General features: G+C 45.1%; 1 protein-coding gene across 1 annotated transcript in view; it reads left to right on the top strand.

The window, feature by feature from the left end:
* Nucleotides 1-24217, top strand: part of PLCH2 (phospholipase C eta 2) — a 770253-nt gene that overhangs the window by 544384 nt on the left and 201652 nt on the right. The window contains exons 4-5 of the mRNA XM_069741627.1: nt 4522-4767; nt 7668-7795. Of these exons, the coding sequence (XP_069597728.1) occupies nt 4522-4767; nt 7668-7795 (374 nt within the window). The remainder of the gene's footprint in view (nt 1-4521; nt 4768-7667; nt 7796-24217) is intronic.

The raw sequence follows: 24217 nt of genomic DNA, 5'->3' as shown, positions 1-24217 counted from the left end.
AGGCGGTTGGGCGTCTAATCTGCTGTTTTTTTTCTTTTATAACTGGGATAAAAGGTTCACATTGCGTTAGTGGCAGTCCGCTAACGGAATCCGTTACATAGCGCCACTAACGCAATGTAACGGATCCGTTGGCGCACCCATTGACCGCACCCATTGACCGCAATGTATCTAATGCATCGCTAACGTATGCCATTTTTGGCATGCGTTAGCGATGTCCCGTTATTTTCTGACGGACCTCGAACGCTGCTTGCAGCGTTTTTGGGTCCGTTCTCGCTAGCGCAGATCGGGCATCTGTGCTAGAGGCATCGCTAAACGCAATCCCTTTTTGTACATTGCGTTAGTGCAATCCGTTTAGCGCATACGCTAACGCAATGTGAACCTAGCCTAAGAAAATTAAATTCCCTGATCTGATAATCAGGGCAGACCCAGCTACCGGACCCCCACTGATCAGGTAGGCGATGGCTTGTTTTCACTGGACAATACCTTTTAATGGCACACTGACCTAGTTCTCCAGTATAATTTACTTGTAAACATCTCTATTGGGTGTAATGAGAAGTAGACGCTCAAGAATGAATGATATTATCTCGTCCATTAGAGGAGTACTGCTGGTTCCACTCGCTGGGTGCCAGCAGGCCCAGTACAGTGATCGATGGAGGAATGCACAAGACTTTGTTTTGCTCCTCTAGATTGGTTTTGTGTTCTCCGATCACAGGGGAAATTATATCCCACATACTGCACTTGTCTTGTGTCATAGTTCAAGGCAAGACTTTCTCATGAGTTGTCCTTTTTTGATTTGATAAGGAGAATGAAGAAAGGACAATGCACATTTTTTTGGACAGCAATTAAATTGCAGGGTACAACTCATATAATAGTCTACTTGTAGCTCAACGAGGACCGCGGCTCTTTCAACTGAATGGGGGAAAGTCAGGACTTCGTAATCCAATATTTAATGCATTTTTGTGTATATATTATATATATCCACTATAAAATTACAGGTGAAGTCAATACAATTAAATGCCTTGTCCACCTTTTGGGGACTTTTTTTTTATACATAAATGCATGTGTTTGTGGTTATAGTCATTTTTGCAATTGGGTTTTGTTATAAATTTTGCACCCTTAGCCTTCTATAGCCTGTGTGTTGCACTGTCTATTGCTGGCTGCAGACTGAGTTATCAAGAGAATCCATCAGAGAATCCGTCAGTGACTGTATTATGGGGACATGTGTAAATCATTTGTCTATATATGACCACGGAATACATTAATATTGAAAGCTGGGAATGAAAAATCATGAAAAACGAAACTGTGCAAAGTTTTAACTTAAACCCAATGGCAAAAATTAATTTTAGCCCCAATTTATGTAAAAATTAAAAAAAATCCCAAGGTTGGACAATACAAAATCTTGTAACAATTGCAGAAGGTTAGATACGGTATATTAGGAAGCAATCAAAATTGATCAGTCGGTAGTTGAAATTGATGTTAGAATTTGGAAAATTGAGCAAGTTTAAGGATCTGAGCATCTCTGACCAAGTCCAAATTGGGGTGGTTAGATGATTGGGTCAGAGCATCTGTGTAAGGGCAGGTCTGGTGGAGGGATGCTTTGGTATTAAGTGGTTGGTACCTACCATAAGTGTCCAAGGAAGGACAACATGTGAACCAGTGGTTGTGGCTATGGGTGTCCAAGGCCCCTCCATGTATGTGATGAATGAAGACTAGCCCTACGATAGAAAGGTCGCGGGTCGCTGTTTGAGGTTGTGTAGTCACATAATGCACCACATTTAGCAGATCGCACATTTAACTATATAACTTGCATCTCGTCACTATAAGGCCGACGTCACACTCAGCGTAGGGAAATACGGTCCGTTTTTTTCAGGCATAATACGCAAAATGATCCCAAAACAGTGATCCGTATGTCATCCTTAGGCAGGGTGTGGCTGCGTATTTTACACATGTCATCCTCCATATGTAATCCGTATGGCATCCGTACTGCGTTGAACATATAATGGATCCATGGGCTCAAATATTCGTGAAAACACACGCACACACACACACACACACACACATATAGTGAGCAAAGCAGTCATCAAAGCAAAAGGTGGCTACTTTGAAGAACCTAGAATATAAGACATCATTTCAGTTGTTTCACACTTTTTTGTTAAGTATATAATTCCACATGTGCGAATTCAGTTTTGATGCCTTCAGTGTGAATGTACAATTTTCATAGTCACGAAAATACAGAAAAATCTTTAAATGAGAAGGTGTGTCCAAACTTATGGTCTGTACTGTGTGTATGTATATATATATATATATATATATATATATGTATGTATATATATGTACCTGTATGTATGTGTGTGTGTGTATATATATATATATATATATATATATATATATATATATATATATATATATAATTTTAAACTAGATGGTGGCCCAATTCTAACGCATCGGGTATTCTAGAATATGCATGTCCACATAGTATATTGCCCAGTGACGTAGTATATTGCCCAGCCACATATGTCACAGGTTAAAAAATAAACATACTCACCTTCCAATCCGAGGGCCCCTTGTAGTTCTGTCGGCAGCTTCCGGTCCCAGGGTGTGATGACTTCGCGGTCACATGACCGTGATATCATGGCAGGTCCTTCTCGTGCAGACGCGCAGGGCCTATGATGAGGTCGCGGTCACATGACCGTGACGTCATGGCAGGTCCTTCTCCCATACCATCGTTGGCACCGGAACTTGCCGCTTGCATGGAGCGGTTACCGGAGCGTGGCAAGGAACGGGAAAGGTGTGGTGGAAGGTGAGTATATAATGATTTTTTATTTTTGTTGTTATTTTTAACATTAGATCCTTTTACTATTGACTCTGCATAGGCAGCATCAATAGTAAAAACTTGGTCACACAGGGTTAATAGCGGCGGTAACGGAGTGAGTTACCCGCGGCATAACGCGGTCCGTTACCACCGGCATTAATCCTGTGTGAGCGGTGATCGGAGGGGAGTATGCGGGCGCTAGATAGCATAAAAGCCGGTAATTCAATTGCCGGCTTTTGCTATCTCCTTATCAAACCTGACCGGATATGAGACATGGTTACATACAGTAAACCATTTCATATCCCTTTTTTTTTTTTTTTTTTGCATATTCCTCACTCACTAATGTTAGTAGAGTGTTTTTGCAAAATTTGGGTGCTCTAGCTGTTAAGACTAAAGGGTAAAATCACGGAAAAAAACTAGCGTGGGCTCCCACACAATTTTCTCAGCCAGAGTGGGAAAGCCGGTGTCTGAGGGCAGATATTAATAGCCTAGAGAGGGAACATGGTTATAGGACCCCTCTCCTGACTAAAAACATCTGCCCCCAGCCACCCCAGAAAAAGCACATCTGTATGATGCGCCTATTCTGGCACTTAGCCTCTCTTCCCACTCCCCTGTAGCAGTGGGATATGGGGTAATAAAGGGTTAATGTCACCTTGCTAATGTAAGGTGACATTAAGCCTGGCTAATAATAATGGAGAGATGTCAATAAGACACCTATCCATTATTAATCCAATAGTAGTAAAGGGTTAATAATACACACACATTAGGAATAAATTATTTTATTGAAATTAATACACACATTGGGTTGTAAAATCTTTATTGTACAGTTAATCCACCTGAAGACCCTCATTCTGTAAAAGAAAAAAAGAAAAAAGCAACAATATCCCATACCTTTCCGGTGCTCAGTCACATCCCACGCTGTAAATCCATCTGAAGGAGTTAAATAATTTTACAGCCAGGAGCTCTGCTAATGCAGCTGTGCTCCTGGCTGTAAAAACTGGGGAATTAATTGAAAGCAGGGGAATGTAGCATTGTAGACTTGCGGTGCTGCGCCCCCTGCTGGCATAAACTCATATGAACTCTAGTGTGGGAATTTTTCTGAATATTTTCTGTCAGTGTGACCTGTCAGTGTGATTTTTACTTTACACCGCTCTGAATTGCCGGGTTTTCTCTAGAACACTACTGCGCATTTCTCGCAAATCACACTAATGGTCTATGTGTAATCCACATTTTTCTCGCCCCTATAGACTTTCATTGGCAGATTTTTTGCGCAGTACGCTGACAAACGCAGCATGCTGCAATTTTCTACGCCAGTAAAATACGGCCGAGAAATATACATCAGATAGGAGCTGCCCCATAGATAATCATTGGTCCGTGTGCAATGCGTAGTTTTTGCGCCTCTCATACGTCCATAAAACTCTCTAGTGTGACGCCGGCCTAAGGGCTACTGCAGGAAAATCTGGTATTCGATAGTATTGGTGATCAATTGGGTCCGCTGCCTTCCATGAAATGCATATTCGTCCTGAGATTCCGAGAGCTTCTGCATATTAAAGGGGCTTGGTTTGCACAGTCATCCTGTGCGGACAAAGGCCAATCATTCATATACACCTTCCCACCACTTTCCTTCATTCTACCTCCCACAATAATAAACTTGTTCACTAATTGACAGAATCCATCTTTTTAATATTATGTTTTTTTTTTCTTTCCAGTATCCATTGATACCATCCAGGAGGTCTGTGAGGGGAAGCAGTCTGAGATCTTCCAGCGTTACGCTGATGGCAGCTTCGACCCCAACTGTTGTTTCAGTATCTACTATGGGGATCACATGGAGTCTCTGGATTTGGTGTCCTCAAGTGGTGAAGAAGCTCGGACGTGGATAACTGGTCTGAAGTACCTGATGGCGGGGATCAGTGATGAAGATAGTCTGTCTAAGCGGCAAAGAACCCGTGACCAATATCCTTTGGTGCAAACTAGTGCTGGTGTTGGATGATGGAGAGGTCTATATTAGTGATGAGCGAATGTGCTTGGATAAGGTGTTATCTGAGAATGCTCAGGTGCTAACTGGATGACTTCAGCGTGCTCAAAAAATATGTTCGAGTTCATGCAACTGCATGTCTCGGGGTTGTCCGACAGCCGCAACAAATGCAGGAATTGTCTAACAAACCGGACATCCCTGCATGTGTTGCCACTGTTCAACAGCCAGGAGACATGCAGCCACGGGGACGCTAACACATTATTCGAGCACGCCAAAGACACTCGGTTAGCACCCAAGCATGCTCAGATAACACCTTATCATAGCACATCACTAGTATAGACCTCTCATATTTACTAGTCCACGGTCTGTCGTTTTTAATATTTCTTTTTATAGTGTATTGGGCCTCATACAGTGTCGGGCTGAGGTTGGTGCAGTGTCGGGCTGAGGTTGGTGCAGTGTCGGGCTGAGGTTGGTGCAGTGTCGGGCTGAGGTTGGGCAGTGTCGGGCTGAGGTTGGCGCAGTGTCGGGCTGAGGTTGGCGCAGTGTCGGGCTGAGGTTGGCGCAGTGTCGGGCTGAGGTTGGCGCAGTGTCGGGCTGAGGTTGGCGCAGTGTCGGGCTGAGGTTGGCGCAGTGTCGGGCTGAGGTTGGTGCAGTGTCGGGCTGAGCATGGTGCGGCATTTTCAAGATCTTTCCAACAGAGCTTGTAAGTACTGCTTTGAAGTCTCCTGGGTTTGCTAAAGAGTATTGTTAGCATTCAATCCCAGCCAGCTTCAGCGACATTGTGCATCTAGTGCTGTGGATCCATAGAGAGAGCATGGACTCCTGATAGAGTTGGTGCTTAAGCAGGATCCTGACCCTTCAAATAATATAACAAAGAACTTGACACACAGATTAGATTCAAAATTATTATTTCTGTGCAGTAGGCTATTCTCCTGTTTCAACTAATTGGCAATCTGTATATTTGATGAAGGACAATTTTTATATATTTGCATCTATTCTGAGTGCCAAGTTCTTTTCTATATATGATACTGTAGAGGCAAAGCTGCCTCATTATGCAGCATCGGGAGATCACATTTTGGGCCGATGGTCCAAACTGTCAATCAAGCAGGTGCACGCCAGCCAAGAACCAAGAAGCCGGGAGGCTGAAGAGAGATGAACAAACAGGATGAGAATAACCCTTAAAGTCTCTAGGCTATGCTATAACCGTGAGTCTAACCTATGGGATGGGTGGCGCAGTTTTGTGTCCCTTTTGCAGGTTTTCTCTATACAGCTGTGTACCTAGAAGCTGCAGCCTGTTACTATTGATGGAGCTGAGCTGCAGTGGGTGGTCATGTTAAAGATGAGCGAATATGTTCGGAAACTGTTGCCAAATCCAAATTTGCCATATTTGTGCCATATTGGTACCCTATTCATGCCGAATTTATGTTTGACGATCGTATCCAAACATATTCGCTCATTTCTACTCCCATTGACTACCATGTCATTCGGCTTTGTTCGGCGAATATTGCAAATACAATATTCACCGGCGATCGAAACCGAATATTGAAACATTCGCTCAACTCTATGACTCTTGACCGCCCCGGTACAAGAAAAAAAGTTGTCAGTGCAACGATGTTACAAGATGTTCATACAAGTCTGTGCCAGGAAGCCTTCAGTCAGAGGTTATTAGTACAGATTTGTTTGGCCGTAGTAATTCCAATTCTCTCGTTGTTTGTGGAGTTGTATTGATGAGCTGCCAAAAAATGATGATGCTGTAAACCAATAACTAAGAGACAAGAATGCTAAGAGCTACAGAAATAATGGACAAAGCGCCTTTCTGCCGGTGAAGTCAGACATGTGCTATTGGATATTTGGAGGTAGTAGATATTAAAGGTGCAGGGGTGACAATTGCCTCTGAACTTGGAGTTTGAGAGGTCGTAACTTTACTCTTTCGCATGATGGTGCCGATATTGTAGATGACACGCGGTAGCGGGGGCCCGATTGCAGATATGGCTGGTGGTATGGCGGCTTGGGTGGCTGCTCCTCATTTTAAGAAAGAAAGCATGTCCCTGTCAATTTTCTGGGGTCAGACAACACAATTATTTGAATGAGGGTCCCAGGGAGAGGCATGGGAGTGGAGCAAATTCCAGCATGCACCGTATTGCTCCTTTGTCTATGTGGCTGATGGAAAAGGACGAGGGCAATTCTCATTGGCCCCATAGACCACAAATGGAGCAGTAGGAGATGTGCTCGAATGCTGAAACTTGCAAACTCCTCCTCACTATGGTCGACTCAGGGCCTGCGTTATAGTCCTCATGAGGCCCCCAGAGATCAGACATTTGTTGTATATGCTCCGGATAGGAGATAAATGTCCATTGTGGCTCAAAGACGTTTAGCTTTGCTTTTGTTAGTGATGCTCATGTTTATAGCATTGTATTGTTCTTTGCAATTGTAGTCGTTTTATCATTATCTAAAAGCATGTTGAAATCTGTCCGATTCTGATGTAGCTAGCGAACATACCAAGTATGCCCCTAAACCAGTGTTCCCCCAACTTCGGTCCTCAAGATAGGTCTTTAGTATTGCCCAGGTGATAATAGCATTAGATAGAAAGGCAAGAATTCCATCACCTGTGCAATACTAAGGAAATCCTAAATACATGACCTGTTGGTGGATCTTGAAGACCGGAGTTGGGGAGTCTGGGGACCACTGCCCTAACCTATCTCGAAAGCCATAGATGTTGCTGGGCCAGTATGGCTTCTATGGATTCGGTCCACCTGACTGCCTCACTCTCCTATAATCGCATTTAGACATTCATCCTGTATAGAGAAGTGGTAAAATGTGCGGAGTAATATCATTTTCTTACATGATCTTCAGTTTCGCTCCTTAACTCCTGACAAATATGGTTGAAGCAGACATTTGACGAGGCCGATAAGAATGGAGATGGCAGCTTAAGCATAAATGAGGTTCTACAACTGATGCACAAACTGAATGTCAACCTGCCTCGGCAGAAAGTGAAGCAAATGTTCAAGGCAAGTATGGTTCTTAACAGTAATGGCCCTATTTTGTACGGTCATAAAAATAATTTCTTCTAAAGTTAGTAGTTTGGTCAAGATGTCAGAAAATTGAAAGATTAATTACGTATACTTTTGGTAAATAATTTTTATGTTGCTGGCTCGTTAATTCAGATCTGATCGGTGGGGGTCTAGGTTCTAAGACTCTGCCTATCCCTACTATTCTCTGCCTCTCCCTACGATCCTCTGCCTCTCCCTACGATCCTCTGCCTCTCCCTACGATCCTCTCCCTCTCCCTACGATCCCCTGCCTCTCCCTATGATCTCCTGCCTCTCCCTACGATCTCCTGCCTCTCCCTACGATCTCCTGCCTCTCCCTACGATCTCCTGCCTCTCCCTACGATCCCCTGCCTCTCCCTACGATCCCCTGCCGCTCCCTACGATCCCCTGCCGCTCCCTACGATCCCCTGCCGCTCCCTACGATCCCCTGCCTCTCCCTACGATCTCCTGCCTCTCCCTACGATCTCCTGCCTCTCCCTACGATCCCCTGCCTCTCCCTACGATCCCCTGCCTCTCCCTACGATCCCCTGCCTCTCCCTTCGTTCCCCTGCCTCTCCCTACGATCCCCTGCCTCTCCCTACGATCCCCTGCCTCTCCCTACGATCCCCTGCCTCTCTCTACGAACCCCTGCCTCTCTCTACGATCCTCTGCCTCTCTACGATCCTCTGCTTCTCCCTACGATCCTCTGCCTCTCCCTACGATCCTCTGCCTCTCCCTACGATCCTCTGCCTCTCCCTACGATCCCCTGCCTCTCCCTACGATCCCCTGCCTCTCCCTACGATCCCCTGCCTCTCCCTACGATCCCCTGCCTCTCCCTACGATCCCCTGCCTCTCCCTACGATCCCCTGCCTCTCCCTACGATCCCCTGCCTCTCTCTACGATCCCCTGCCTCTCTCTACGATCCTCTGCCTCTCTACGATCCTCTGCTTCTCCCTACGATCCTCTGCCTCTCCCTACGATCCTCTGCCTCTCCCTACGATCCCCTGCCTCTCCCTACGATCCCCTGCCTCTCCCTACGATCCCCTGCCTCTCCCTACGATCCCCTGCCTCTCTCTACGATCCCCTGCCTCTCTCTACGATCCTCTGCCTCTCTACGATCCTCTGCTTCTCCCTACGATCCTCTGCCTCTCCCTACGATCCTCTGCCTCTCCCTACGATCCTCTGCCTCTCCCTACGATCCTCTGCCTCTCCCTACGATCCTCTGCCTCTCCCTACGATCCTCTGCCTCTCCCTACGATCCTCTGCCTCTCCCTACGATCCCCTGCCTCTCCCTACGATCCCCTGCCTCTCCCTACGATCCCCTGCCTCTCCCTATGAACCTCTGCCTCTCCCTATGAACCTCTGCCTCTCCCTACGATCCCCTGCCTCTCCCTATGAACCTCTGCCTCTCCCTACGATCCTCTGCCTCTCCCTACGATCCTCTGCCTCTCCCTACGATCCTCTGCCTCTCCCTACGATCCCCTGCCTCTCCCTACGATCCTCTGCCTCTCCCTACGATCCTCTGCCTCTCCCTACGAACCTCTGCCTCTCCCTACGATCCTCTGCCTCTCCCTACGATCCCCTGCCTCTTCCTACGATGTAGTTTGTACCTATTTTTTTCATGTTGAATGTTCTCTCCATATTGTCCTGTTTCTTTTATGTATGTTTTCATATGTATTATGATAAAGTATCTATTCCTCATTTACTTTCATATGGTGTGCAATATTTCTAGCAGTTTTTTTTTTTTTTAAGGGCCCATGGTGATCATAATAATAATAATAATTTTAATAAAAACCATATACTTAACTACTTGACTCCTGTGTACTGCGGTCTTTGGCTGCAGTGCTCATGGGCCGGCAGATTACGCACTGTTGGGTCACTGATTGGCTGCAGCAGGCACAAATTATCTAAGCCTAAAGAAAGAGCTACCATACTATTCTTCTGACTCAGATATCATTTGACCACTGCAGCCAATTAGTGACTGCTGATTGGCTGCAGTTGTCACTTGGCAGAAGAGGATGCAAGATGACTGGCTGGGAACATGAGGAACAGTATTGTGATCGCTTCTGGCCTGACCGCTGGGTCTCCCACCAATCCTGAGGACAGCAGTCCCATAGAAAATTAATAGAGGTGCACATGTTCAACTTTTGCTCCATTCAGATGTGGCCCTGTATTGGGTATTTATGGCTGTCCCATTGGTTGGACTCCAGAGATCAATGTGATCCCCTATCCTATGAGATGGCATATGAGGTGACCACTGCACCAATCTCATAACATCCCTCGCCATAAGAGGAAGTAAAGAGACTATCGGGGAGCATGAGGTGCAGTACCAAATAATGGTGGGGTCCAGTTACGGAGAATGGGATCTTCTTGATTTTTTGTTGTTAATTTTTATTGTTAAAAGAAAATGTATTGGGCAATCCATTTAATACAATATTTGTGGTGGCTGCAGATGATCTGACTGGTCTGTCACTGCCATTCTCTTAATATTTTTGTAATTATGCCAAGAGAAGGATGCCGTTCGGCCTAGGACAAGTCTTGTTATATTTGCTATACAGACTGGATCCTGTCAGGTCTCTTCCTCCGGGTGCCGCTCTCCTGTGTGAGCGGATTACTGTCACTTGTGTTGTAGGTAAAGTGACATCTGGTATTTTCTAATAACTATAGAGTTTAATTGCCATTTTGCCTCTAGAAAGTTTGTGTTAACACTGCAGGTTACTTAGTAAAGGAATATAAATCCCCAGCTTCCAATTATCAAGGACTGATCTAGTGTGAAAATTTTGGAAAACAAATTTTTGATTATGGCTTGTTTGGTATGAAACCTACAAGAGAAAAAAGTAAACGAGAACCCTGATGTAACAAAGTAAAAAAGCAAAAGTGCATTTAAATAACAGAGTTTTTAGTAAAACTGTTTTTTGATCAATAAATAGCACAAAAGCTATTGGCTTTTGTGCTATTTTTTTTTATCAAAACACAGTATTACTAAAAACTCTGTGTTATTTAACCCCTTCATGACCCAGCCTATTTTGACCTTAAAGACCTTGCCGTTTTTTGCAATTCTGACCAGTGTTCCTTTATGAGGTAATAACTCAGGAACGCTTCAACGGATCCTAGCGGTTCTGAGACTGTTTTTTCGTGACATATTGGGCTTCATGTTAGTGGTAAATTTAGGTCAATAAATTCTGCGTTTATTTGTGATAAAAATGGAAATTTGGCGAAAATTTTGAAAATTTCGCAATTTTCACATTTTGAATTTTTATTCTGTTAAACCAGAGAGTTACAGTGGGGCAAAAAAGTATTTAGTCAGTCAGCAATAGTGCAAGTTCCACCACTTAAAAAGATGAGAGGCGTCTGTAATTTACATCATAGGTAGACCTCAACTATGGGAGACAAACTGAGAAAAAAAATCCAGAAAATCACATTGTCTGTTTTTTTAACATTTTATTTGCATATTATGGTTGAAAATAAGTATTTGGTCAGAAACAAAATTTCATCTCAATACTTTGTAATATATCCTTTGTTGGCAATGACAGAGGTCAAACGTTTTCTGTAAGTCTTCACAAGGTTGCCACACACTGTTGGTATGTTGGCCCATTCCTCCATGCAGATCTCCTCTAGAGCAGTGATGTTTTTGGCTTTTCGCTTGGCAACACGGACTTTCAACTCCCTCCAAAGGTTTTCTATAGGGTTGAGATCTGGAGACTGGCTAGGCCACTCCAGGACCTTGAAATGCTTCTTACGAAGCCACTCCTTCGTTGCCCTGGCGGTGTGCTTTGGATCATTGTCATGTTGAAAGACCCAGCCACGTTTTATCTTCAATGCCCTTGCTGATGGAAGGAAGTTTGCACCCAAAATCTCACGATACATGGCCCCATTCATTCTTTCATGTACCCGGATCAGTCGTCCTGGCCCCTTTGCAGAGAAACAGCCCCAAAGCATGATGTTTCCACCACCATGCTTTACAGTAGGTATGGTGTTTGATGGATGCAACTCAGTATTCTTTTTCCTCCAAACACGACAAGTTGTGTTTCTACCAAACAGTTCCAGTTTGGTTTCATCAGACCATAGGACATTCTCCCAAAACTCCTCTGGATCATCCAAATGCTTTCTAGCAAACTTCAGACGGGCCCGGACATGTACTGGCTTAAGCAGTGGGACACATCTGGCAATGCAGGATCTGAGTCCATGGTGGCGTAGTGTGTTACTTATGGTAGGCCTTGTTACATTGGTCCCAGCTCTCTGCAGTTCATTCACTAGGTCCCCCCGCGTGGTTCTGGGATTTTTGCTCACCGTTCTTGTGATCATTCTGACCCCACGGGGTGGGATTTTGCGTGGAGCCCCAGATCGAGGGAGATTATCAGTGGTCTTGTATGTCTTCCATTTTCTAATTATTGCTCCCACTGTTGATTTCTTCACTCCAAGCTGGTTGGCTATTGCAGATTCAGTCTTCCCAGCCTGGTGCAGGGCTACAATTTTGTTTCTGGTGTCCTTTGACAGCTCTTTGGTCTTCACCATAGTGGAGTTTGGAGTCAGACTGTTTGAGGGTGTGCACAGGTGTCTTTTTATACTGATAACAAGTTTAAACAGGTGCCATTACTACAGGTAATGAGTGGAGGAAAGAGGAGACTCTTAAAAAAGAAGTTACAGGTCTGTGAGAGCCAGAAATCTTGATTGTTTGTTTCTGACCAAATACTTATTTTCCACCATAATATGCAAATAAAATGATAAAAAAAACAGACAATGTGATTTTCTGGATTTTTTTTTCTCAGTTTGTCTCCCATAGTTGAGGTCTACCTATGATGTAAATTACAGACGCCTCATCTTTTTAAGTGGTGGAACTTGCACTATTGCTGACTGACTAAATACTTTTTTGCCCCACTGTATGTGACACAAAATAGTTAATAAATAACATTTCCCACATGTCTACTTTACATCAGCACAATTTTGGAAACAAAATTTTTTTTTGCTAGGAAGTTATAAGGGTTAAAATTTGACCAGCGATTTCTCATTTTTACAACGAAATTTACAAAATCATTTTTTTTAGGGACCACCTCACATTTGAAGTCAGTTTGCGGGGTCTATATGGCTGAAAATACCCAAAAGTGACACCATTCTAATAAATGCACCCCTCAAGGTACTCAAAACCACATTCAAGAAGTTTATTAACCCTTCAAGTACTTCACAGCAGCAGAAGCAACATGGAAGGAAAAAATGAACATTTAACTTTTTAGTCACAAAAATTATCTTTTAGCAACAATTTTTTTATTTTCCCAATGGTAAAAGGAGAAAGTGAACCACGAAAGTTGTTGTCCAATTTGTCCTGAGTACGCTGATACCTCATATGTGGGGGTAAACCACTGTTTGGGCGCACAGCAGGGCTTGGAAGGGAAGGAGCGCCATTTGACTTTTTGAATTAAAAATTGGCTCCACTCTTTAGCGGACACCATGTCACGTTTGGAGAGCCCCCGCGTGCCTAAAAATTGGAGCTCCCCCACAAGTGACCCCATTTTGGAAACTAGACGCCCCAAGGAACTTATCTAGATGCATGGTGAGCACTTTGAACCCCCAGGTGCTTCACAAATTGATCCGTAAAAATGAAAAAGTACTTTTTTTTCACAAAAAAATTCTTTTAGCCTCAATTTTTTCATTTTCACATGGGCAACAGGATAAAATGGATCCTAAAATTTGTTGGGCAATTTCTCCTGAGTACACCAATGCCTCACATGTGGGGGTAAACCACTGTTTGGGCACATGGTAAAGCTCGGAAGGGAAGGAGCGCCATTTGACTTTTTGAATGGAAAATTATCTCCATCGTTAGCGGACACCATGTCGCGTTTGGAGAGCCCCTGTGTGCCTAAACATTGGAGCTCCCCCACAAGTGACCCCATTTTGGAAACTAGACCCCCCAAGGAACTTATCTAGATGCATATTGAGCACTTTAAACCCCCAAGTGCTTCACAGAAGTTTATAACGCAGAGCCATGAAAATAAAAAATAATTTTTCTTTCCTCAAAAATGATTTTTTAGCCTGGAATTTCCTATTTTGCCAAGGGTAATAGGAGAAATTGGACCCCAAATGTTGTTGTCCAGTTTGTCCTGAGTAAGCTGATACCCCATATGTGGGGGTAAACCACTGTTTGGGCGCACGGCAGGGCTCTGAAGGGAAGGCACGCCATTTGGCTTTTTAAATGGAAAATTAGCTCCAATCATTAGCGGACACCATGTCACGTTTGGCGAGCCCCTGTGTGCCTAAACATTGGAGATCCCCCACAAATGACCCCATTTTGGAAACTAGACCCCCAAAGGAACTAATCTAGATGTGTGGTGAGGACTTTGAACCCCCAAGTGCTTCACAGAAGTTTATAACGCAGAGCCATGAAAATAAAAATAAAAAATTATTTTCTCAAAAATGATCTTTTAGCCTGCAATTTTTTATTTTCCCAAGGGTAACAGGAGAAATTTGACCCCAAAAGTTGTTGTCCAGTTTCTCTTGAGTACGCTGATACCCCATATGTGGGGGTAAACCACTGTTTGGGCACATGCCGGGACTCGGAAGTGAAGTAGTGACGTTTTGAAATGCAGACTTTGATGGAATGGTCTGTGGGCGTCACGTTGCGTTTGCAGAGCCCCTGATGTGGCTAAACAGTAGAAACCCCCCACAAGTGACCCCATTTTGGAAACTAGACCCCGAAAGGAACTTATCTAGATGTGTGGTGAGCACTTTGAACCCCCAAGTGCTTCACAGAAGTTTATAATGCAGAGCCGTGAAAATAATAAATACGTTTTCTTTCCTCAAAAATAATTATTTAGCCCAGAATTTTTTAATTTTCCCAAGGGTAACAGGAGAAATTTGACCCCAAAATTTGTTGTCCAGTTTCTCCTGAGTACGGTGATACCCCTATATGTGGGGGTAAACTACTGTTTGGGCACATATCGGGGCTCGGAATTGAAGTAGTGACGTTTTGAAATGCAGACTTTGATGGAATGCTCTGCGGGCGTCACGTTGCGTTTGCAGAGTCCCTGGTGTGCCTAAACAGTAGAAACCCCCCACAAGTGACCCCATTTTAGAAACTAGACCCCCCAAGGAACTTATCTAGATATGTGGTGAGCACTTTGAACCCCCAAGTGCTTCACAGACGTTTACAACGCAGAGCCGTGAAAATAAAAAATCATTTTTCTTTCCTCAAAAATGATGTTTTAGCAAGCATTTTTTTAGATTCACAAGGGTTACAGGAGAAATTGGACCCCAGGAATTGTTGCGCAGTTTATCCTGAGTATGCTGGTACCCCATATGTGGGGGTAAACCACTGTTTGGGCACACGTCGGGGCTCGGAAGTGAGGGAGCACCATTTGACTTTTTGAATACAAGATTGGCTGGAATCAATGGTGGCGCCATGTTGCGTTTGGAGACCCCTGATGTGCCTAAACAGTGGAAACCCCTCAATTCTACCTCCAACACTAACCCCCCCACACCCCTAACCCTAATCCCAACTGTAGCCACAACCCTAATTCCAACCCTAACCCTAAGGCTATGTGCCCACGTTGCGGATTCGTGTGAGATTTTTCAGCATCATTTTTGAAAAATCCACGGGTAAAAGGCACTGCGTTTTACCTGCGGATTTTCCGCGGATTTCCAGTGTTTTTTGTGCTGATTTCACCTGCGGATTCCTATTGAGGAACAGGTGTAAAACGCTGCGGAATCCGCACAAAGAATTGACATGCTGCGGAAAATACAACGCAGCGTTTCCGCGTGGTATTTTCTGCACCATGGGCACAGCGGATTTGGTTTTCCATATGTTTACATGGAACTGTAAACCTGATGGAACACTGCTGCGGATCCGCAGCCAAATCCGCACCGTGTGCACATAGCCTAATTCTAAAGGTATTTGCACACGCTGCGGAAAATGCTGCGGATCCGCAGCAGTTTCCCATGAGTTTACAGTTCAATGTAAACCTATGGGAAACAAAAATCGCTGTACACATGCTGCGGAAAAACTGCACGGAAACGCAGCGGTTTACATTCCGCAGCATGTTGCTTCTTTCTGCGGATTCCGCAGCGGTTTTACAACTGCTCCAATAGAAAATCGCAGTTGTAAAACCGCAGTGAAATGCGCAGAGAAAACGCAGTAAATCCGCCATAAATCCGCAGCGGTTTAGCACTGCGGATTTATCAAATCCGCAGCGGAAAAATCCGCAGAGGACCAGAATACGTGTGCACATACCGAAACCCTAACCCTAGCCCTAACCCTAGCCCTAACCCTAGCCCTAACCCTAGCCCTAACCCTAGCCCTAACCCTAGCCCTAACCCTAACCCTAACCCTAGCCCTAGCCCTAACCCTAATCCTAGCCCTAACCCTACCCCTACCCCTACCCCTAACCCTAGCCCTAACCCTAACCCTACCCCTACACCTAACCCTAGCCCTAACCCTAGCCATAACCCTACCCCTAACCCTATTCTAACATTAGTGAAAAAAAAAAATTCTTTATTTTTTTATTGTCCCTACCTATGGGGGTGACAAAGGGGGGGGTCATTTATTATTTTTTTTATTTTGATCACTGTGATAGATTATATCTCAGTGATCAAAATGCACTTTGGAACGAATCTGCCGGCCGGCAGATTCGGCGGGCGCACTGCGCATGCGCCCGCCTTTTTGGAAGATGGCGGCGCCCAGGGAGAAGACGGACGGACCCCGGCAGGATCAGTAAGTATGATGGGGTGGGGGGGAGCACGGGGGGGGGGGATCGGAGCATGGGGGGGTGGATCGGAGCGCGGGGGGGTGAATCTGAGCACGGGGGGGTGCATTGGAGCATCGGGGGGTGGATCGGACTGCAGGGGGGGTGGATCGGACTGCGGGGGGGTGGATCGGACTGCAGGGGGGTGGATCGGAGTGCAGGGGGGGTGATTGGAGCACGGGGGGGGGGTGATTGGAGTACGGGGGGAGCGGACAAGAGCACGGGGGGAGCGGAGCACAGGACGGAGGGGAGCCGGAGCAGTGTACCGGACAGATCGGAGGGCTGGGGGGGCGATCGGTGGGGTGGGGTGGGGGCTCATTAGTGTTTCCAGCCATGGCCGATGATATTGCAGCATCGGCCATGGCTGGATTGTAATATTTCACCAGTTATAATAGGTGAAATATTACAAATCGCTCTGATTGGCAGTTTCACTTTCAACAGCCAATCAGAGCAATCGTAGCCACGGGGGGGGTGAAGCCACCCCCCCTGGGCTAAACTACCACTCCCCCTGTCCCTGCAGATCGGGTGAAATGGGAGTTAACCCTTTCACCCGATCTGCAGGGACGCGATCTTTCCATGACGCCACATAGGCGTCATGGGTCGGATTGGCACCGACTTTCATGACGCCTACGTGGCGTCATGGGTCGGGAAGGGGTTAAATGCACTTTTGCTTTTGTACTTAGTTGCATCAGGGTTTTCATTTACTTTTTTCTCTTTTAGGTTTCAATGTTTTGTGGCCAATGTGAACATGCGTTTAACCTCTGCATGTGTACCAACTCAATTTAAGCTCAATTTTGTGCTTTTTTTTTTCTTTGCTTGGTATGAAGCCTTGCTAACAAGTTGTGCCCCTGACGCGCGTTTCCAGACGGGTATCCCCTGCACGTTTCTGAGCAACTGCTCACCAGGCGAGAACTAGCACATGATAGATAGATAGATATATAAATAAAATAGCCCCTTATTCACAGAGTGGTGTGCTGCTTCCTTTTTTGGACTACTAATAAATATATATATATATATATATATATATATATATATATATATGTATATATATATATATATATATATATATATATGTAACACCCCTTTAGGGCTACCACGGTACACTGGGTGTTATGGGGGGTCTCACCTCTCCAGGGCGCAGTGCCTCCACCCGAATCTTGATTGGAGTCCTCTCTCTGGGACTGCAGAAGGGCTATTATCTTCTGCCAGGGGCTGATTCGGGAAGCCCCTGCCACTCTCAGTACACACTCACAGGGATCAGGAGTAAAACAGTTTAACAGGTTTATTGCTATGCAGCATAAATTAGATGGATTTAAAAGAATAACATGAAATACAAATAACTGTGCTCTGTCAAGGTCATATACACATCTCACTCTAATTCTACTTCAACCCTGCAAGTATAACGTAGTAGGGTTTTTTGTTTGTTTCTTCTAGTTTAACTCAGTCCAAACGTTGGGGCCCAGTTGCCGCGGATGCAGGCGCGCAAATTAAAACAGTTGGTGCACTTAGACGAATATAACTGGCAATAGTCTGAGCTGTAATGTACTCACTGTAAATAACGCTGGTAGGACCACAAGTCTCAGAAAGTCACTCATGGCACGTCTCTAATGGTCGGATGGTTCTCTGGACACCAGCTGGGGGGCGGCCGGATTCAGTCCTTTATACGGTGGGAGTGCAGGCAGAAATCTCCAAGTTTTTGATGCAACTTGCTCCAGAGGGTAACACAAAGTCGCACTCTCTCCAGCAACTCGAGTATATCCGGGAGGACAGCAACCCTGCAGCATGGGGCCAGGCAAGTCCCCCGTGCTCCGTCTCTCCCAACAAGATACCACGCTCTTTTCTTCCTGTGAATCCTTAGTTTCACTTTCTCCCCAGCTCCTGCCTCCAAGTCCCTCCTCCTCCAATCCAAGCTGTGTCATCTGACTCAAACAAGGATCCCTGGGAATTGTAGTCCAGGGGTCCTTGGGAATTGTAGTCCACTGCAGCTCAGAGGAAAATCTGCTAATGTCTGTAGGTCCTGGTATAACAGCAGCTGCAAAGCTCTTCTTAGTGTCTGTAAATCCCAGTATACCAGTAGCTGCCCTAACAGTTCCCAGTGCAGGTGTTACACTCTCCCCCTGGTGAGTCATTGAAAGTGTCCCATCACGACATGAGGACTCACCACCTGAAACATGAATGGGGGTTAAAGCATCCTGACTAACACCAAATTTACATGCACGCAAACCACCTCCTGGACACATAGGAGATACTGGGAAATAAGGCCAAACAGATTTTGAATTAAAGTGTATCAGCCGGGGGACCTCAGTGGTATGTCCCATTCTATCATAGGTCAGCATCATGGGTGGCCTAGTGTCCCGTTTGGGACGAGTGTGTACTGAGGGGGCCCCCTCCTCAGCTCCCGACTCTTGTCGGTCAAGAACGGGCTCCTCCAGGTGGATCTCTTCATTTAATAAATGTCCCTCTTCTGAACTCTCCCCCAATGGTGGGCAGAGCGCACTCGCCTCCTGACGAATGTCCTTTTTTTGTGCTTCCATGTCAGAAGTCTGGTTTTCAGGGCCCCCCCCTATGGGGCATGGGTCCTCAGTCCACCTGTAGCTCCATTGACCTTCAGATCCCCATTCATCCCCAGACTCGCTGTTACTTCCTCCTGAAGCAACTCCAGGCTGGGGTGGTTGTTGACACCTACGACTTCTCCTATTGCATGGAAGGTTTGTATGACCTCCTTGGGTTGGCAATTGGATCATGAGTGAGAGCTCCTCTGAGTACTTGTTCCAGGCGACACTGATCAACTTCTTGAGGGCTGATGCCACCTTTAGCTACTATTCTATGAACCAGCTTATCTAGTCGGTATAAATAGTCGGACATCTTCTCATCTGGCTGTTGGTAGGTGGTACGGAGTTTAAAGAGTAGATCAGTAGCATCTTCAGGGGATCCAAAAGCATCTTCTAAAGCACTCATATAATCTTGATAAGTTGCCAGAGGCTTGCTCCGCCAAGCAGCCTGCACCACCTCCATAGCAGTACCCTTCAAGCTCTCTACTATTCTCTGCCTCTTTACAGCATCAGTGCACTGCCACTCTTCTAGGCACTGTAAAGTGACATCACTCCAAGTATCATATCCTTCTTCTCCAGTAGGGGTGGGGAGGGCACCCGAGAAAATTCTTAGACGACGGTAGTTCCCTTCTGGCTGTATCTTGGCAAACTGACTGACTAACTTTTCCATAGCTGTCATAAGCACATCAGCAGGGGCCGCTGTCGCTTCAGGACGGAATCTAGGTGGAGTAGAAGGTGGAGATATACTAGTCTTTCTAGGCTGAGTGGTTGGTTCCTGTTGCCGGGTCTCAACTTCGGACTCAGTAGGCCAAGTGATCTGCCATTGTCGACCATACTCTGAAGACACAACTACCATAGAGGGGAAGTATTCTTTCCTCAAGATCTGCCCGGTTGAAATCAGGGCTGTGGGTAACTGTCCCCCCTTTTCCTTCCGGCGATCAACCACTTTAGGGTGGGCAAGTTCAGTGAGTCGATTAACTATTTCCAGTATCTCTTCATCAGACGCATCACAGAGCTCACCACTCACTGCAAAGCTTTGTTTGGCGGGAACATCCATCTCTTCACACCATAAATACACTTCTTGTTCTGTTAAAGTCTCCATAGTAAATACTCCTGTGTTAGTTCTAGATCTCAGCAGTGCCTCCACTGTAACACCCCTTTAGGGCTACCACGGTACACTGGGTGTTATGGGGGGTCTCACCTCTCCAGAGCGCAGTGCCTCCACCCGAATCTTGATTGGAGTTCTCTCTCTGGGACTGCAGAAGGGCTATTATCTTCTGCCAGGGGCTGATTCGGGAAACCCCTGCCACTCTCAGTACACACTCACAGGGATCAGGAGTAAAACAGTTTAACAGGTTTATTGCTATGCAGCATAAATTAGATGGATTTAAAAGAATAACATGAAATACAAATAACTGTGCTCTGTCAAGGTCATATACACATCTCACTCTAATTCTACTTCAACCCTGCAAGTATAACGTAGTAGGGTTTTTTGTTTGTTTCTTCTAGTTTAACTCAGTCCAAACGTTGGGGCCCAGTTGCCGCGGATGCAGGCGCGCAAATTAAAACAGTTGGTGCACTTAGACGAATATAACTGGCAATAGTCTGAGCTGTAATGTACTCACTGTAAATAACGCTGGTAGGACCACAAGTCTCAGAAAGTCACTCACGGCACGTCTCTAATGGTCGGATGGTTCTCTGGACACCAGCTGGGGGGCGGCCGGATTCAGTCCTTTATACGGTGGGAGTGCAGGCAGAAATCTCCAAGTTCTTGATGCAACTTGCTCCAGAGGGTAACACAAAGTCGCACTCTCTCCAGCAACACGAGTATATCCGGGAGGACAGCAACCCTGCAGCATGGGGCCAGGCAAGTCCCGCGTGCTCCGTCTCTCCCAACAAGATACCACGCTCTTTTCTTCCTGTGAATCCTTAGTTTCACTTTCTCCCCAGCTCCTGCCTCCAAGTCCCTCCTCCTCCAATCCAAGCTGTGTCATCTGACTCAAACAAGGATCCCTGGGAATTGTAGTCCAGGGGTCCTTGGGAATTGTAGTCCACTGCAGCTCAGAGGAAAATCTGCTAATGTCTGTAGGTCCTGGTATAACAGCAGCTGCAAAGCTCTTCTTAGTGTCTGTAAATCCCAGTATACCAGTAGCTGCCCTAACAGTTCCCAGTGCAGGTGTTACACTATATATATATATGTATATATATATATATATATATATATATATATATATATATATATAATTAATGAATCAATCTTTCATCATCATATAACATAACATTGATTGCTTAGCATGAACGCAATAGAAGTTCATTAGCATTTTTTGATAACTAGGAAATCCTAAAGATGGATATTATACAGTTTCAATTGGAAATTATGTTGCAAATTAGGTGTAAAATTTCCAAACTTTTTGCTATTTGCAATAAAACTAGAACAATTTAACTCTTTAGCAGCTGCCAAAATGCCTTTTAAGGGAAGAGTTAGACGGCCGTATAACTCGAACGAGAATCGCAACGCAATGCTCGGACTGGCCGGCGGCTCTCCCGACCACAGCGTGATGGCTACATATAAACACACGCAGTAGAGTCAAGCTTTCCATCATGACAGCAGCATCTAGATGGTTGACAGAGGGAAGGGGCTCCCACTTTAACACCTTGGATGACCTGCGGTGGCTGCGGAATGAAAAACTTGACCCATGCAATTGGTGCCAGAAACTTTTCTTATAAGCTGACGTCTATTGCAAGTCATAGAAAAAAAAAAATTCTTCAAGGTCAGTGACTGTCTCCAGACACACAGGCCAGGGTTGCACGATTAATTAAGGTCACCAGCAGAGCGATAAAATAGTAGCGTTAGTGCCACACCACTTCCTGTTTTCGAACAGCAAACAAAGTTCCCCAAGATCTTATGACCATTAAAATTTTGGCAAAGTTGTTGTCCAACTGGTACAGGTTCTTTAATTAAGAGATCGGCAAACAAAAGTAGACTTGCCTATTTTTGATCTGGCTCATGTATCAATATATCTGCAATGCAAGTCTATGGGTGGAATGGCGCTCAGATATGGGTGGAACGGCGCTCAGATGCCATCTTGGTTCCATCCAAGGGGTGGACATATCATTGGTGCAGCCCAAGAGATGAGGAGGCCCATTTTTACCTCCAAAACAGCAAGGAGCTTCTGTCATGGCCGAACTATTGGACTACAAACTTCCAATATACTTTTCTCGCAAAGAGGTCGTATCTGCCACCGTTTCATCCACTACTGTCTGATTGGAAAAGCTTAAGAGGTTTCTCTTACTCTAAAGGTAAAAATTGATTTTTTTGACCTAACTCTGCTGAAAATCTGACAAAAACTGGTCTTTTCTTTTGCAGCAGAAAAATCATGTCTGAATAAGGCGTAAGGCAGAGGCAGATCGTTTCCTTGTTTAACACAATAGCTTTTTTCCTCTTTTTCCTACGGTTAATGATAAAGTTCTGGAAAAATAGATCTCGGCAAGAAAATCCTGTAAGCGTAAGCGGGAGCCTTTCTGCTGCCCCGCCGCTCGCTTTCCGTGTGATTGACACACTCGGTGTTGTCTGATCTTTTCTGCTTGTCAGATAAAGGGGATCAGGAGATTCTCTGCTGGAGTCTATGGTATAGGAGCGAAAAAGATGTGCACAGTCTGGTTGAAAATAATGAGAATAAGGAATTTTTCTGTGTGTGAATCTGTGTCACCGATAGAAAGAAAAAAGAAAATTTAGCCTGAAAAGCTTCGTTTGCAGGCGGGTTAGAAAGTTATGGGTCATGAGTGCACGCAAGTTCTTTTCCCGTGTCTTATCGGAGAAGAGTATTGCCGAGCATTGCGCCAAATGTTAGGTATGTTGTCGGAGGGTTTGCAATATAGGACATGGAGAATCTTCTGAAAAAAATAATTGCCTCGTTAAGAGAGACTATAAAGGATAATAATTTTTTCTATTAGTCGTTACTTTTTTATCATACCTTGGTGGGGGGCGTAAAAACCCTGGAGCTATTGGTGACTTTGAAGAACTTTCTTTTAGGCTCCATGGCTGGGGCATTTATTACCGTAGGCGTCCAGCCTGAATCTCACATCAAAGTGGAAACATAGTCCAAACATATTCTATGTAGCTGGATAAAAAATTGATGATTCTTAGTGGTTAAAGGGAATCTGTCGCATTGAACATACAGTCAGATTTGCCGGCAGAAGGCTCCAGAGTAGAAGAATTTGTAGGAAAAAAATGCATTACTGGCGATAAGTCAATCGATTCGATGCAATTCAAATTGTCAATGTTTATATTTTTTTTTTAAATTGCAGAACTTGGCAAATAAGAACTATCTGTGATTTCATTTGTGACTCTTTAAAAATAGCCATCGCCATTACAATTTTCTGGAATGTATGGATCACCTGGAAAAGGTTCACATGACCATGTGTGCATTGCAGGGTGGACTTCCCCATAATGTCTTGCAGCTATTTCATCATATAGTTCCTCCTGATTGGCTGCTCTATATCAAAGCCTGAATAAAAGCTGAGGCACGGAATGCAGCAGCCATTTTGGTGGGAATCTGCATAGTGATAGGACGTCACAGCGCAGCAATAGAGATAGGGAGAGACAGCGAATTATTAAAAATTACAGATAGCGTGCGTGACATGACCGTGAAGAAGGGTTACCATTCATTTACCCATTGCCAAATGTGATGTCATTATTAAGACTGTGTCCGCCTTCAGACAAATCGAACATGACGAGGTGGTTTTGGCTGCAGCTGATCCCTGGCTTCCTCTTCATGTTCAATTTGTTCGAAGGTGGAGACAGTGAGGTCAGTACTTATTGGCGTCACGTGTCACAACACTGGACAAGAGTCCTAGAGAGCGCGGGTGCCGACACCACAGGAATGGCACGAGCGCGGGAGTTGAGTATAAGCTTTATTATTCCAAGTGAGCGGTATGAGATGAAGTTGCGTTAAAGAGCTTGAAAATAATTAGAAGCAGTCATAGGTCATAGCAGACTTCAGTGTTGTACAGTGTGTGTATTTTGTAGACCCTTTTCCACCCAGAAAACAGATGGACCCCACCGGAACAGAGACCAAACTGAGTTCAAGGTGACTACATTCGCCTCATGGAGGTTCT

Source organism: Ranitomeya imitator, chromosome 10 (assembly GCF_032444005.1).
Source record: "Ranitomeya imitator isolate aRanImi1 chromosome 10, aRanImi1.pri, whole genome shotgun sequence".
Classification (NCBI taxonomy): domain Eukaryota; kingdom Metazoa; phylum Chordata; class Amphibia; order Anura; family Dendrobatidae; genus Ranitomeya; species Ranitomeya imitator.
Note: the sequence above shows the minus strand (reverse complement) of the source record. Positions and strands in the feature narration are given on the sequence as shown.